The sequence below is a fragment of the Phalaenopsis equestris genome, unplaced genomic scaffold, assembly GCF_001263595.1.
Source record: "Phalaenopsis equestris unplaced genomic scaffold, ASM126359v1 Scaffold000801, whole genome shotgun sequence".
NCBI classification, from domain to species: Eukaryota; Viridiplantae; Streptophyta; class Magnoliopsida; order Asparagales; family Orchidaceae; genus Phalaenopsis; species Phalaenopsis equestris.
Window position 1 is genome coordinate 287,943 of NW_018165241.1, and position 18,154 is coordinate 306,096.

At 32.4% G+C, this 18,154-nt stretch overlaps 1 protein-coding gene across 1 annotated transcript; it reads right to left on the reverse strand.

The window, feature by feature from the left end:
• Window positions 1–13,227: 13,227 nt before the first annotated feature.
• LOC110031335 (pentatricopeptide repeat-containing protein At5g18475-like) lies at window positions 13,228–15,712 on the reverse strand. The gene is made up of 2 exons (XM_020734485.1): window positions 13,695–15,712; window positions 13,228–13,606 (listed from the first exon to the last, which is right to left on the reverse strand). Exon 1 carries the CDS (start codon window positions 15,629–15,631, stop codon window positions 14,075–14,077), a length of 1,557 nt encoding a protein of 518 aa, XP_020590144.1. The 5' UTR covers window positions 15,632–15,712; the 3' UTR covers window positions 13,228–13,606; window positions 13,695–14,074.
• Window positions 15,713–18,154: the final 2,442 nt, after the last annotated feature.

Sequence of the window (18,154 nt, forward strand, 5' to 3'; positions counted from 1 at the left end):
AGATTTGGAGCTGTCAATGGTGTTTAAGGCATCCCAAATTTCATCATCAGAAGGGGGTTCAGTGAGTTTGAGCTGATTAGTGTAATCTAATTCTTCAGTAAAATAGTTTTCATAATCAGTATTTAGATCAACTAAAGAGTTCAGTAAGGAGTTGTAGTACTTAACAGCATCCAAAGCAATAAGATCATTTTCATTAATCCATCTACCCTCAGAAGAGTAAATAGAGTGAATGGTATTGCACTTCCTCTTGTATCTAATATAAGCATAGTAAAACTTAGTGTTTCTGTCACCTTCAGTAAAAATGTTAATAGAAGCTTTTTGTTTGAGTAACAGATCTTGTATGTCAATAGCATTGAGCAGATTAGTCTAGGCAGTGAGCAGATCAGTCTCAGTGGCAGTTTCATTCTGAATGGTAGCTTTATATTTCTCTACTTCCTTTTCAGCAGATAAGGCAATGGGAAAAACATTTCCAAAAGTCTCCCAACCCCACTTTCTCAATGCTTTTCTTGTTTTTAGATGAAGGAGGCTAAGTTTGATGAAAGGGTCAGTATGGTCAATATCCATCCAATTAGAAGCAACACAACTGATGAATAGGGGGTGAGTGGACCACATATTAAGATATCTGAAAGGGGGGTGATATGTGATATTGCTAGGGGAAGAAATAGATATGAGAAGAGGTCTGTGATCAAAACCAGTGAGTGTTAGGTGAGTAACAAAAGTTAGGACATAGTGCTCATGCCAACAGTCATTCACTAGCACCCTGTCAAGTCTTTCCCACAATAAACCCCTTTTCCAAGTGAATTTAGGACCATCGTACCCCAAATCAAACAAACCAGCTTGTTGTATCTGATCATTGAAGAAAGTCATTTTGGACAGATTAGGAGGTCTCCCCCCAGATGTCTCTGTTGCAGAAGTGATACAATTGAAATCTCCCCCAACCATCCAGGGAGACTTCATATTAGTACTGATGAGATGTAAGCCTCTATCAGCTTTGAGACTTCCAGCATAAATGAAAGTTGCATACTCCAGATGGCCTTGATTCAGAGAAGAGAGATGTATAAACTGTGGATATTTAGTAATCAAATCTAAGATTCTGAATCAATTTTATTTCAAGAAGAATTATAATTCATCATATTAAGAATACTTAGAATATTCATATGAAAAAGAGCTTCCTATAAACTTTACTAGTAAGAGTGCTAATACTCAAATATAAGTTTAAAAAATGTAATAAAACCTTTTTCTCCTCAAGTTGATTCAAGTGAAGTCAATTTTTTATTAGACATTTCCTCAAGCTTCTCCTCACATTTATTTTTATTCAGGTGTTTCCAATCCCTTCTTTTTTATTTTATTTTACTTTTTTTAAGTGAGGATTACTATATATGGATACCCTTTAATAGTTTTGAACTTCACTATCATCTTCTCAAATTTAAAATTTTTACATTTCTTTACATTTCTTTATATTTCTTTATTTTATAAATTCATATTAGTTTTAATGATTTTTCATAAAGTTTCATTCTTTTCTTCTTACATGAAACTCTAGAATTCTTAATACTTTAAAAATACAATTTCTTTACTTTAAATAGAAAAAACATATTCTTACCCTTTCATATCAAATATCTTTAACTTTAGAATTGACATTTATTATTAAAAACTTGTACCTAAATTTATCATAATATTTACAAACATAAATATAGTCATTTAAAGCTAAACTCTAACATCCAAGTTCATGTTAAATTAATTTTAAGAAATATAGCTAATTGAGAACAAATAAAATTTAGCTTATTCTTTTTTAAAAGAAATTTTTCTTTCCCCCAAATTTAAGTTTTTAAGTAATTAAAAATGTTTAGTACAAAAATTTTTGAAGGTGAAAGAAAACAGTAATTACATAAAAATAAAAAACTAACATGTAGAAGATTTCTGAATATGAAACTAGACTCAAGTATACTGCAGGTACTAACTTAAAAATACAGTTTTAAAAACATTAAATGAAACGCAGTATATTTCAAAGGATTTGCTAAGAATTAAAAACATAAACAGAAACTAAAAATATTAAAAATGCAAGAAAAATAAAAATCTACAATTTCAATTACAGTCCACAATACAACATTAAAATGAAAGTTCCTACTACAACAATTTTAATGACAACAAATAACAAACATTCAAATTAACAAACAAACAAGTAAACAAACAAACTAAACTCCAAAAATATCGATCTTCATCCTCTTTCTCATCATCATCTTCTTCTTCTTCTTCGTCTTCATCATCATCATCATCATCATCATCATCATCATAAGGACTCAAATTGCGGCAAGTTGGAAATTTCACATTGTAATCACCCTTTAGATATCTTGTCATAGTCTTCTGATATGTTATATCATGTTGAACTCTCCTCTACTCATATTCATCATTATAAGATTTCTTGCTTCAAGTGCTCCAATCCAATTTTGCAGATTCACCATATCCATTTGTTGTATCATAACCTGCTCCATAATGTTCTCAAGTGAAGCAGATTTGGAAGTAAATGCCCCTGCAGTAGATGTTGAGGGCCTGTCACTTCCTCCACTCCTGGCTTCAACAAATGATTCAAATCCTTGGACTGTCTCCCAATAAGTTTTTGTGGTTGTAGCTTTTCTTCATTCCTATGAACTCTACTCGTGATTGTTCACACAAAGTGAAAATCAGGGCAGGGTATCCCAAACCACTAGATGTAGCACTCCTGACTATACTCCGAGCATGATGTACTATAAGAGCACCAACATCAACTATCTTCATTTGCTGAATACAGAAGTTTAGCACAGCTCTTTCCGTCGTTACTTCGCTGAGATGATTCGTTGGAAGCAATTTAGCAGAAATGAAGTAATGACATACCTTTGATTAAAAAGTCATCATGGAAGTGGAGAAATTAACTTTCTTATTGTTCTTAATTTTTCATTCTCCCATTCCATCAGTTAAAAAGGCAATTACTTTATTCATTGATGAGTCAGTCATCACGAATGCAGCATATTCACAATGGAACACATTCCTCAATCCATAAAATGCATTTATCTTTTCTCTGGAAAATTCAACTTACTTGCTTTTCACGAAGATGTGAGTATCATAAGTAAATCGCAAGTTGGAATAGAACTCAAGAATCATAGGAACAATTGCTACTGCAGTGAAGTAGCAGAATCTCTCCCAATTTTTAGCGATGATCAACTTCTCGATCTCGCCTCCCAGGTTAGAAAATGCTCATTCCTGGATATTTTTTCTTGAGCCCATTTGAGTGTTGTAACTATGTTGGGCTTTATAATTGACAAATCTTCTCGCGTTGAAATCTCCAATAGGCTTTCCTCTTTTTACTCGTGGAGTCGTTTGAATTTCTATGGAAATCCAAATAAAATCCAAATAAATTACAAAATCGAAAATCTAACTCCATTCTATGGAAATCCAAATAAAATTCAAATAAATTACAAAATCGAAAATCTAACTCCATTAGTAAGATTATTTGGTAAGAAACTTTTCACCATGGGTTTTCTATAAACTTTATTATCAAATTCCCTAATTTTCGGATTACCCATAACGTAGGATAAACCCATGGCGAAAATAAAAAATTTTAAAGTTAAAGTAAAGCTCTTACCAAGAGAAGATGAAATCTAAGATCTTTGGCACTTGAAATCTTCTCAAATCCGTACAATGTCAAACCATAAGTCGTGGTTTAAAGGTGGGAAACGACCCAAACAGTAAAAATGGGGCTTTACTGGGCGATTTCGTTGTTTTTAACCTAATATGGCTTTTTCGGGAATTTAGCGCCTTAAGCACCAACGCCAAAATTTCCAAATTTCATTTTTCTGTGGAAATCTATTGCATATCGCTTTACGTCAACTTCTAACTAACTCAAATAAACACTTATACTCATAATAAAACAATTTTTTAATACAAAACTTTCACAAACAACACGAAACTCACTTTTATATATAAATTCTGCACTATTACAAACTAACAATTTTCAAGCCATCAAAATCAAATTCAGTATTCAAAGCAAACCAAACATCCTAACACTGAATCTAAGTATTAAAATACTCAACAACAAACACAAATAAAATCTGACAATGAAAGAAAATGCAAGCTAACACAACACCATTACATAATTAAGCAATACTAAATACACATTCATGCATAAAGTAAGTTCAAACATCTTCTTCGATCTCGTCCTCTTGGATATCGCCCATTAATTGTTAGTGCATGTACAAGTTGTAGAAGGGATCAATAAGGAAATTCATCCGTCGAATCTTCCTCAATCCAAGCATGTTTCTTGAACATATATACCAAACCATCTTCAAAACATCAAGTATGTTCAAAATGTTCTTTCATCCTCCAATCCAGATGATCCAACATTTCAAAAATATTTCCAATTGCATGCATAAGTTCTGTACCTCTTTCTCTATCTTCTTGATCCTCTTCGGAAGTGCATTCGAACTGAGGTAAGACTAAATAGGTGATGAATTCTGGGATGATTGGTCCATCAGTATATTCATATAATTCTCATCTCCCATTCTCATGCAATTGCAATAAACTTCTGGGTTCATAGACTTCCAAGGAAGAAACACTTTTTCCTAACTTTCATAAGACACTTGCAATTGACTGCAAAGTCAGAAAATAGTAAATGAATGTCCCAGTCCAGTAGTAGATCCATTGACGATCAAACCCACCCAAAATCGATTTCACAATTATTGCACGAACATCAATAGATTTTCCAGTTTGGATACAATAATTCAAAATAGCATTCTCCTTCGTCACTTTACTAATTTTCATAGTAGGGAGAAATTTTGATGCAATAAAGAAATGTCACTCCTTAGATGCAAGATTCAAAAATGATGAAGAAAAACTTCCCAATTTGCATCTTCATCAGTAAGAAATCGATAGAGTTCATTCATATTTTCTCTTGTAGGAGTAAAATTTGCATAGTGGCAATAGAGACACTTTCAATCTTAAACATATCGTTTATTCTTGAAGGAGTGAATTGTACACATCTGCCCTGTACGTAGACAATTCCTTGGTTGATTCCATTAAGTTATGCATAAAACTCTTTCACCAAAGGGACACGCAAAGCACTTCCAACGTCTCTAAGCAATAATTTCTTCCACTCGAGTATTCGATGTGTTGAATCCTCGATTCACAAATCTCCTTTTTTTGATTAGCCTCTTCTTCACGAGAACTCGATTGCACAACTTCTGCGCATCAAAACTAAAGAACATTCTCCGGTTGAAAATTTCATATCTTGCGGTATCTTTAGAGTGGGAAGCCATTGGATTTGCAAAATAGTAACCCTTCCCTCGTTTTCCCTTCTAAAATATGTTTAGGAATTAGTTTTTGGGAGTTATAAAGAAGAGAACCCGCCAAAAACTGCCATTTGAAACTTTTTAAGTCATTTTCGTCGCCGCGGCACCTCAGGCGTCGATTCTGGCGCTTCAGGCGCCAGTTCCAAAATTTGCACCGGTTTATTTTAAATCCGATTAATTCTCAAATCTTCCATAAACTTGGGTAAATAAAGATTATTTTAAATATTTTATGAATTTTCTCTAAAACACGAAATCTATAAAAATATGAATAAACAACGATAAATATGAGTTGCCTCCCATAAAGCGCTTGGTTTAATGTCGTCATTCTGATATTCCTAGTCTTTACTATGGGTGACCCAATATTAAAATCTCTTTAAAAGCTGGTCTTTGAATGTATATGGTTTCAGTTTGTGTCCATTAAATTTAAATATCTTTCCATTCTTCAATATTAATAGCTCCATGGGATAGACTTTTACAATTGTGAATGACCCATTTCACTTAGAGTTCAGTTTTTCAGGAAATAATTTCAATCTTATATTGTATAATAAAACTTCATGTCCAGGCTCAAATTCTTTTTTTATTATCTTCTGATCATATCTTTATTTCATTTTCTCCTATATATCCTAACATTATCACAAGATTTATTCCTAATTCCTTCAAACTCATTCAATTGCAATAATCTTTTCTCACCAGCAACTTTTAAATTAAAATTGAATTATTTAATAGTCCAAGAAGTTTTATGTTCCAATTCTACGGGTAAGTGACAAGTATTCCAGAAAATTAATCTATATGGGGACATTCTTATAGGTGTCTTATAAGCTGCCTTGTAAGCTCATAATGCAGTATTTAATTTAGTAGACCAATCCATTTTATTAAGATTCACAATTTTTTCCAATTATCTTCTGATTTCACGATTAAATACTTCTGTTGAACCACTAGTATAGAGAGTTGCAATCCTATGCATAATATTATGTTTTTCCACCAGATTAACAATTCTTGCATTCCTAAAATGAGATCCTTAATCGGTTATGATTATTCTCGGCATTTCATATCTTGTTAAAATATTTTTGACTAAAAATTTTGAAACACTCTGAGCATCACTTCAAGGTAAAATGATTGCTTCAATCCATTTTGACGCATAATTCACTGCATTCAATATATATACATTTCCAAATGAAAGTATAAATGGTCTCATAAAATCTAATCCCCATGCATCAAAAATTTCAACTTCCAAGTTAAAATTTAGAGGCATTTCATTTCTTTTTGAAATATTACATACTCTCTGACACCGATCACATGTTTTTATATATATATTAACATCTCTATATAAAATAGGCCAATAAAATCCAGATTGAAAAATTTTATGAACAGTTTGATTATTCCCAAAATGACTTCCAAATTCTGAGTCATGACATTTTTGGATAATTTCTTGAATTCTTTATAAGGCACACATATTCTCATAACTAAATCTTTGCATTGTTTGTGTAAATATGAGTCATCCCAAAAGTAAGATTTTGCATCGTGAATGAATTTCTTTTCTTGTTGTCTTGTTAATCCATATGGTAAAATACCACAAAAAATAGTTCACAATATCATCATACAACGGTATTTCCCTTTATTTAACAACATAAAGTTGTTCATAAAAAAAAGTTTCATTAATTTCTTTTTTTTAATCAAGTGTTTCTTCTTGTTCCGCAAGCCTAGATAGATGATCGGCAATACAATTTGATTATCAGTCCAATTATCAGTCCATTTCCTATCGACTACGACAAAATCAAATTCTTGCATCAGAAGTACCCATCTAATTAACTTTGGTTTCACATCCTTCTTATGCATCAAATATTTAATAGCCGAGTGGTCCGCATGCACAACACATTTAGCTCCAATTAGATATGATATAAACTTATCAAAATCATATAAAATTGATAATAACTCTCTTTTAGTAATTGTGTAATTAATTTGAGCATCATTAAAAGTCTTATTAACATAGTATATAACTTTAAAAATTTTATCATATCATTGCCCTAAAACAGCTCTAATTGCATAATCACTTGCATCACACATTAGTTTAAAAGATTTCTCCCAATCACGTGAAAAAATTATATGAGCAATAATCAAATTTTTTCTTCAATATTTCAAAAGCTTTAAGGCACCCTTGATTAAAATCAAAATTTGTATCTTTTTCCAGAAGTTGAAATAAAGGCTTTGCAATTTTTGAAAAATTTTTAATATATTGCCTGTAAAAATCCAACATGTCCTAAAAAACTCCCAACTTCTCTTACAGTAGTAGGTCTAAGTAGGTTAGATATAACCTGTATTTTTGCAGGATCTACTTCCATGCGATTTTCTGAACATTTATGCCCAAGTACAATTCTTTCTAAAACCATAAATTGACATTTTTCCCAATTTAACACTAGATTCATCTTTTCACATCATTTTAGAACTTTTGTTAAATGATTTAGACATTTTTCAAATTAAATTCCAAACACAGAAAAATCGTCCATAATGACTTCGATCTCTTTTTCAATTAAATCGCTGAAAATTGACATCATACATCTTTGAAATGTTGCAGATGCATTGCATAATTAAAAAAAACATTCGCCAAAAAGCAAAAGTTTCATAATGAGTAGTAAATGTTGTTTTCTCTTGATCCTCTGGAACAATAAGTATTTGATGATAATCGGTATATTCATCTAAAAAGCAAAAATATTTGTGCTCAGCCAGTCTACTCAACTTCTGGTCCAAAAATGGTAGAGGAAAGTGATCTTTCTTGGTGGCCGAATTTAATTTTCTATAATCTATGCATATTCATCATCTGGTGAATTGTCTTGTTGGTACTAATTCATCATTCTCATTTATTATGACAGTCACACCTCCTCTCTTAGGAACACGGTGAATTGGACTTACTCAAGTACTGTCTGAAATATCTTAGCCCAGCACTGCCAAAACTAAGATATATTATTTCAACATTTAACCATTTTAAAATTTCTTTCTTGACAACTTCTTTCATCATAGGATTCAATCTCCTTTAAAGATCAGCTCTTGATTCATGATGATCTTCCAATAAAATTCTATGCATACAAATTAAATGACTGATTCCTTTAATATTAGCTAATGTCCATCTAAAAACTTTCTTATATCTTCTCAAAGTTTCCAACAATATTTGCTCTTGCATATCAATTAATTCTGAAGATACATACTTTAAATGTGTAGGAAGTGTTTTCATTTCTTGTTCAGGAGGTTTCTCAATAGATGAAATCTAATTATTGTTATTATCTGTAGGATCTAACAGTTCAAATTGTTCTTGAACATAATTCAAATCTTCATTAATCACTTTCATAGATTCATCTTGAATTTTATCCTCATCTTCCAAATATTCTTTTCCAAATTTCTTTTCAAATGTCTTCCTGAAATATTTATGGCTTAAATATTCATAATATCCATTCTGAAGCATTCAATCTCTTGCTCTTTTGTAGGGTATCTCATTGATTTTGCAATATTGAATGTAACATTTTGCTCACTAACTCTCATAGTTAGTTATCATTTCTGCACTATGAAAGCTCTTATGCACTATGAAAGCTCTTCCAGTGACAAGAAATGTTCTTCCTAAAATGATAGGAATTTCTTTATATTCCTCCATATATAATACAATAAAGTCCACAGGAAAGATAAATTTATCAACATTTACCAAAACATCTTCTATAACTCTTTTAGGGAAGGTAATTGAACGATCAACTAACTTAAGAGTGTTACAATTGTAGGTGAAATGCCTTCTAAAGCAAACATCTGAAAAATTGATAGACATAAGATTAATACTGACTCCTAAATTACATAAAGTTTTTCCATAAAATATTTCGCCAATAGCGCAAAGAATAGTAAAACTACCAGGATCTTTAAGTTTTTTGGGAAGTTTTTTCTGAATTATAACGCTACACTTTTCACTAAGTGCAACAGTCACATTGTCTACAAACTTTTTTTTCTTCCTTCATGAACTTCACATAACTTGGCATTTGTTCTCATACTTCAACAAATATAATGTTTATCGTTAGTTTCCTCAATATCTCCAAGAATTTTGAAAATTGGTTATCTTTGTTTTTCTGCTTCAATCTTTGATGAAATGGAGGCGGTAGTCTTTCTACAGTGGTTTTTATTGGTTTAATAGAACATTCAGACTCAAAATAAAAATCTTCACCGAATTTTTCAGTTTCCACCTCTTCTTTCTCAACTTCAACTTCCACTTCTTTTTGAACTTTAGTTTCCAATTCTTTTCCACTTCTCAGTTGAATAACCTTAATCTGCTCTTTGTTATGATCTTTAGGATTTACTTCAATATTACTAGGCAACATTCCTGAAGGATTATTGTTAAGTGCAGTAGTAATACATTCAAACTAATTTTTCACGTTTCTACTTGCAGCTCCTTGACTTTGTAATTGACTTCCCATTTGCAATGTTAATTCTTCCATTGATAATTTCTTCTCCTTACTCTGTAAATTATTATTAAAACCTGAAAGTTAAAAGGTTTATAAGTTGAATTTCCTTGATTGTTGGAGTTTCCTAATGGGTTTGCAGCATGTTTTCCCATTGCGGATTAGCAAGATTAGAGTTATTGTTACTCCAACTGAAATTTGGATGATTTTTTCAACTAAGATTATAATAATTGACATAAAGATTGTTAGAACGATTATTTATTGCATTTAAAGTTTCTTAAAAAGATTGAGATTTTATCGTTTGTCCCAATTAGTTTTCCTCAAGCACAAATAGTGTCTCAGAATAATTCATTCTATATTGATTTATCTTCTTCGATATAACAACTATTTGGGCAACCAATATAAATATTGCATCAGAATCATAAATACTAGCTACTCTTTTTGGATTTACCCTTTTAGAGGGCCATTGAAAATTATTAATAGTCATATATTCAATTAAATAATATGTTTCATCAAATAGTTTTGACATTAATGATCCACTAGCAGTAACGTCAATTATTAATCTAAGAGATCCAACTACTCCATTATAAAAATTATAAAAAGTTTGAATTATTAATAGTTTGAATTATTAATCAATCTGACAATGCATGGTGTGGACACTTCCTAAGGAGATTTTTTAATATTTCCCAAGCTTCATAAATTGATTCTCCTTCAAACTGACAAAATGATATAATATCATTTCTTAGTTTAGCCATTTTTTTCATAAATTGATTCTCCTTCAAACTAACAAAATGATATAATATCATTTCTTAGTTTAGCTGTTTTTTAAGGTGGGAAATGTTTAGATAAAAATTTTTGTGATAAGTCTCCCCAAGTTCTGATAGATCCAGGTGATGACGACATCATTCGACACTCCATCATATTTAAATGTAGCACACAATTCTAGAAAACTAGCAAGGTGTAAGCTAAAATCTTCAATTGGTGTTCCTCCAAACTGATTGATTTGTACTATTTAGATAATAGCAGGTTTAAACATCAGAGTTTATATACTCAAATGAATTTCATATACTGTAGGATTAGCATAATCTCGGAAAGGTCTCTGATGATTTTCATTTCCAGAATTACTTACGTTGCAAGCCATTCGCTAGAATTATCTCTCTTTTTGTTGTTTTCAAATTTTTCTAATTGTTCTTTCTAATTATGAATCGTAAAGTACTAAATTTTCAGATCTTAAACTACGCATAAACAAATACAATCAACAATTAAAAATAAACAAACACAATAAAATATGAAAATATTCAAATTAAACTACAAATAAATTAAACTACAAATAAACTACAAATAGTTTTTCAGTTTAAATAAAATATTCTAAATTATAAAATTATTTACCAATACTTTCTGTTACTTCTCCGATAACGGCGCCAAAAACTTGATGCGCGGATTTGTTGTGTAATGTTTTTGTAAATATTTTTCAATATTACAAAGCACATACACGACAATGCTAATAATAATATGCAATGAGCTTAATAATCATTCTCTTACAAACACTTGAACCATGATTTTCGCCATTTTTAAACAAAAAAATAGGCGTCAAGGCAAAGTTGATATGATTATTACATGAGGGATTTAGTATAGTCGTAGAAGGCAATTGGTATAGAGATCCTAACGGTGAAGTGTAGTAATCCTAATCCCTCTCTAAGTTAGTTTTTCACTTAAGCTTGCTGTGGGAGCTAGTTTAGGATACTAGTTAATAAATTGGGTGAATTGGTTAATTCAATATGAGCATTAAAAGAGGCTTGGCTTCTATTAACCCATATTAGTCTAAGTAGGTCAAGTAGAAAATTTTGATTGAATAGGATCAAACAAAGGAGTCAAGAGGGCATCTAAGCATAGCCCCGTATCTAAGGGTTTTAACCAATTTGAAGGTTGAGACAAATTTGGCATAATTGAACAGATTTAGGTTTAATTGAGTAAAATTTCAACTGGGTCCAATTTTTATAAACAATGGTCAAATGGGCTCTTTTGAATGTGGTTCACTCATGGACATCCTATGAATGCTATAAAATGCATTTGGGTTGTCCAATTTGATGACTAAGAGAATTTGGGTCAATTGAATCTTTTTAAGTTCAATCGAGTCAAGCTTGGTTTGAATGACCTAATTGACCAACTCATGGGTTTTATTGGGATATAAAGGACATTGACTAACTTATAACCCTTCTAGAGGATTTTTATGGTCTATTGGATATGCCAAATGGTGGTCATAAGCCCCATTGGGCTCATGATGTTCAAATAGGCCAAGTCCGACTTTTCTTCGTTGAAGGGCTGACGAAGCCAAATCAAATGGGTCTTAAGGGTTAAATGATGTATTAAACACTAAAAGACAACATAGAAAAGGCTCAAATTGAACCATTATAGCAAAATTTATGAAAATGATCCCATAGGTTCAAATGGATTCAAGAAAAATAAGTTATGAGACTAACATAAGAAAGCTAGGGCTAGTTGGGCTATAATTGGGTAACACCAATGGTCAATTAAGCTCAAATAGATTGTAATTACATGATTGGAAGAGATTCATCCTATCAATTTGATCAAATAAAGTCAATTTGATAAAAAGTCAAGTGTTCTATCTCATTAATTTGAAGTTTAATCTAGTCAGTTTAAAGCATTAATTACAATCAATATAATCAAGTTAGTCAACATCGCCTAAGAGATTCATGAGAATTATTTTCGTTCAAATGAACCAATTTACTTAATTGGGCTTGGTCAATGGTCAATTAAGCTCAAGTGAGCTATAATTAATTAATTGAAAAATAGATTATGGCAAATTGGCCTAAGAGGTTCACGATGAGTGCACTATTAATGATGATGGCATGAATGAAAATAATCTTGATAGTTGGCCATTGGAGAATGCACTACACATTTCACCTGACGAACTTAAGGCAACAAAGTTCTCGCTTGACTTCACCCACTTGAAACATAATTGCTACGAAGCTTCCATCCTAATTCAATTGCGAATAGCAGGGCAGGAATGGCACTTCAAATATGGAATGTGTAGACTGAGGCATGTTCATTTTTAGTCTTCCAGCATCATTGCCTTATTAGTCTATCATCTTGGGCCAAAAAGATTGAGTTATTAAAATAGGCTGACGTGCTAGAACCATGGATGACAGTTAGCTAAAAGCTATTAAGAATCAACATCAAATAAGTGTGGGATGACTCTAGAAGAGAACATGCGATTAGGTCAATGGAGTGGCAAGTAATGCCTATTTGTCATTACTTTGAATTAGTCATTGATATGGATTTCTTCGATCATTTAACGTGCGTATTCTTGCTCACGCAAAATGCAGCTGGTATAGGAGACCCTACTAACGTGTTTGTGATGACAAACAAACACAAGGTTTCCACAAAAAAACAAAGTTCATTAGCAATGGAGTAAAACGTTTTAAATCTAATTAAAATGTTTATAAAAAAATATTCTTCCCCATCATCAACAAGTAAATTAGCATAATTTAGCATGTTAAATGAATGATTATTCACCATTTTCAAAACATCCCAATCAAGCTTTATATTCCCTAAAGGACATACCATAAAATGCACCGAAGTAACAGCTGCAACAAACCGTTTCTTCAAATCACCCCGTGCTTCCTCATTTTTGCTTTCCTTCTATGACTCATGTGTTCTCCACTCTGCCATTCAACCATCAGAACTGAAAACAGTAACTGAGAACTATATGATAGTTTAGAGGAATAAAATAGACCCCCCGGCCATCACAGTGTCGAGTAATCCGACCAACATTACATTTCTTTGAAAGTGTCTTCTTGTTAAAACGGTGTATCTGATGCTTGAATGGAGTTGATTATCCTGAATTACAGAGAAATTATTCAAGTGAGATTTTTCCTCTCATAATATGCTGCAATTATTTATTCTAGCCTCACAGAACTTAAAATACCTGATATGAATGCTAAAACAGAGATTTTGTTTTGCATCATGTCTTCCAAAGGGGGGCCATGTTTTCCATAATTCTGCTTGGTCAATCAGGTCACTAAAGAAAACTTGCAAATATGCCATTAGGCCGCCATCTGCGATGCATTTGTCCAAGCCGAATTTAGCCCAATTACCTCTCTGTTGTTCTAATTAGCTATTCTCCTGTTCCCGTCATATCACAGCATCATCAATGGTGATTCAGAGAAGCACACTTAAATAACATTCTGCAGAATCTGACCATCAATGGAGCTTCTCACATTCTACAAGCAAGAGATGCTGACTGCTTATTCAACATTTCTTCCCATTCAAATAAAATAAAATAAAAAATCCTATAAAGCTTGCATCTCAATCAGATTCAGCTCCACCAACCAAATCATCAATCAATTCAATTACCCTCTTAATTTTCCTCTCTCTGCATGCTACCCCAGCTAGTGCCAACCAAGTCCCAATCTCAGGCAAGAACCCCATCTCTGCTAAACCAAACAAAGCAACTGTGGCATCTACCAGCCTTTCAACCTCACAGAGCAACAATAACAACTTATTTGAAGCCGCATAATGAGGCAGAACCCCTCTTACAAGCATCAAACCAAGCAACCCAACCGCTCTATCAACATCACCATTCCCAAGTATACAATTCATTACAATCCTATAGCTCGCAACATTTAACCTAACACCTTCACGAGGCAATCTCTCAAGCATGACCATGGCCTCTCCAACCCTCCCTCCCCTGCACAATCCTTCAATCAACACATTGTATGTAACTACATCAGCTTTGCATCCGCTATCTCTCATCTCAGTGACCAATTCAATCCCCTCATCAAATTCCCCTGCTTTACAAAGGCAGTTTATCAACGTTGTGTAGCACACAGCATCAGTCTCCTGCCCAGCACTCTGCATCTCATTAAACAACTGTTTCACCTCCTCCAGCTTCCCTTCCCTGCAAAAGCCATTCATCAGCGTGGAGTAATTGAACTTGTTTGGCTCGCACCCGTTGTTCCTCATGAAAACCAATATCGTCTTCGCCTTCTCCACACTGTCGTGCCGACAAAACCCATCGATCAACAAATTATACGTAAGTGGATCGGGCACGATGCGGCCTCTCTCGATCATTTCCTCGAACAGTTGGAAGGCATCCTTGAGACGGCCTTCAGAGCATAACGCACCGATCAGCGTTGAGTAAGTTATCAGATTGGGGGTAGAGGACTTTGACTGACGCATTTCTTCGAGTAGATGGAAGGCGGAGGCGAGGTCACTGGACCGGCAGTGTAGCTTGACGAGGATGTTAAGCGTGCAAGTATTGGGTTCGAGGTTTAACTTGGTTTTCACATCAGAGAGGAGCTTTTGCACGAGATCAATGCGGCCTGCTTCAACCAGGAGGTTGAGGCAGGTGCTGAGGGCTTTATTGGAAGGCTTCGAGCGAGTAATGGGTAGAATGAGGAGGAAGGCTTCAAGGACTTTTTCGTGGAGGAAGGAGCGGGAGAACTGGGACATGAGAGAGATAAGGAGGGATTCGTGAAAGCGGCAGGGTTCGGAGGCAGCGCGACGGAGGACGGCGTCGACGGCAGGGAAGAGGCGAGCGCGAGCGAGACGGAGGAGGAGGGCGGCGTAAGTGGAGTGGTTGTGGGAGAAGCCTGGCTGGGTAGCGATGAAGTTGAAGAGATCCAGGGATTGCTGGGGATCGGGTTTCTGGATGATGAGGCGGACAGCGTCGGCGTGTGAAATGAAGCGAGAGCGGCGGACTCCGGCGGGTGAGTCTGCAGATTTCGCCTGCGGCGGAGGAGTTCGAGGTTGGGATGTGGGCTTAAGATATTGTAGAGGGGAAATCCATGGAAAAGAAGGTGATGAAGAGGACGATGAAGATGGAGGGAAGGAGGGTTTTCGACGAAGAGACTGAGATGCCATGGCCCATGGGAGAAGGGGCGATTAGAGGTGTAAACGCATTTGGATGATCGCTCTAGCTCTAGATAGTTTAAGAAGTTTGCAAATAATGTACAAAGAGAACACATTTATTTTCCTTCTAGGATAGATAATAAAGAAGGATTTAGTAATATATTGTTTGAAAGCATAAAATTAGGAAATTTTTTGGTTTATCTAAAACTCTACAATAACATGAAGTTTTATAAAAAAGATGAAAGCATTAGTAGAATGATGAAATTTTGTACACTATCAAAACTTTTTGTGCAAAAGTAAACATTACAAATTATTATGTGATTAATCAGAAGAATTTATGATTAATTTTGAAGAAGTCTCGGTATAAATTATTTAGAGGCAATAAATATAAAATTAGATGGTTGCATGTTTTACAATGTAAATGTTATATTTTGAATAATGAAAATAAACACTTAAAAGATATTGAAAAAAATTGGATGAAGGAACTTTCTTTGGATATTTAAATTCTAATTGAGCTTTTATAGATTTTAAATTAGAGAGATGATTTTAGAAGAGGCTATATATATGATATTTTATAAGAACTTAAATTTATCTTATTTTAAATGACATGGAAGAAGAAGACATTGATTAATTAAGGATATTAGTTGGGAAGATAAGCGAGATATTTTTTTTCTAACAAATAGAAATATGCCAAGTTGAACCATATTAGTTGTAATGAATTACTTTATATTTATCTCATGAATAGAGTCTAGAAATATTGATGAAGCATTAAAAGATGAATTTAAAATATAAAAATGCAGGAAAAATTATTTTTTCTTAATTAGAATTAAGTTTGACAAGTGTTTTTTTACCATAATATTAAATTGTATCTTAGCTTAAATAGGTCATGAGAAATAAGTTATACGAGTTAAAATATTATATTAGCTACCAGGTTGGACAAGTAGCATGATGATATTTATAAATAAAATGAATGGACATTGATGAATATTTTGAACCTTTAGCAAGAGTATAGACTGTTTAATTACTCCTTAGTTATGCTTGCAATAAGAATTTTAAAGTCTTTCAGATGAAGGGCAAGAACACAGTCTTAATTGGATTTATATACTAAAATATTATTTTAGGGCATCATATGACTTAACAGTATTGATTTCCTAGATCATGTGTTTAAATTAGAAAACATATTATATTGATTAAAGCAAGCTCCTAGAGTATTGTATCATGTAATGAATAATATTTTTTTTATTTACGATCACCTAAACAATTATACCATAGATACTACCTTTTTCATTAATAACATAAAAAAATATAATAATTTTTTAAATTTATATTAATGAAATATTATATGAAAGTAATAAAAAAATATTTATGTATTCAGATTTCATTTATAATGAGTAATTAAATTTGAAGTAAACGTCATTGAAAGCTTAACTTTTATTGAAACTTCTAGTGAAATACTAAGAAAATAAAAACTTCATTTATTGAATTAAATATTATATAAATTATTTGAGAGATTTGACATAAATAAAGTCAAATTCTCATGAGCCAAATAAGAAGATTACAATAGAAGAATTATTAAAAATTGTATACAATGACTTTTATATAAGTATGATATGTTCATTCACATATCTTATTGTCAACCAGTATCTTATTATGTTTGTTGTTTTTAAATATCACTAGTTTTATAGCAAATCTCAATAATTCTAACTAAAATTAATTAAAAATGTATTTATTATTTATTTAAATCTCTTATATTAGGTTTATAATAACCCAAAAATTCATTGCAGTATGATTAAATTACTTATTCTTAGATCGATTACGCTAGATGCAAAGTTGATGACAAAAATACCTCAAGAACATGTCATTTTATAGAATCATCAATTATGTATTAGCTCAATATGGAGTGGAATGATATGTTTTTTTTTCTATTGTAGAGGTTGAGTATGATATTGTAAACAATTATGTTACATTAGTACTTTACCAAAGTATTATACATAAGTATTGTAAATTAACATTGATGTTATTAGTTTAAGTATTAATGAGATTTCATGTTTCTCTAGGAGAAGTTGAAATAATGTTTTTTCTCTCTACTTCCATTAGCATATTTTTTACTAAACTACTAATAAATGAAATATTTTCCAAACTAAGTAAGAAGTTGTAAGGTATGATAACATTTATACCCTTTACTAGAAAACTAACTAAAAAAATATGCATTTCTCTTACATTAAAATTTTCTCTATTTTGATGATGTGCACAAACAAAGAAAAGCCTTTCAAATATCTTAGGAATAATCTAAGGCATTGGAGTGAGAAAATAATTTAGCTATTACTTCAGCAGAACTCTTGCACCTAATGACCTTATAGATTATCAATTTATTATGTAATTGGTGGCTAAGATAGCATCCCCCCAATATTATTTAAGTACATTCATCTAAAATATTATAACTCTTGTGATAGTATGTATCCCTTCTTTCGTTCAACCATCCCATATGTTAATGTGTGTATACATAAGGAGATTCATATATATATATATATATAT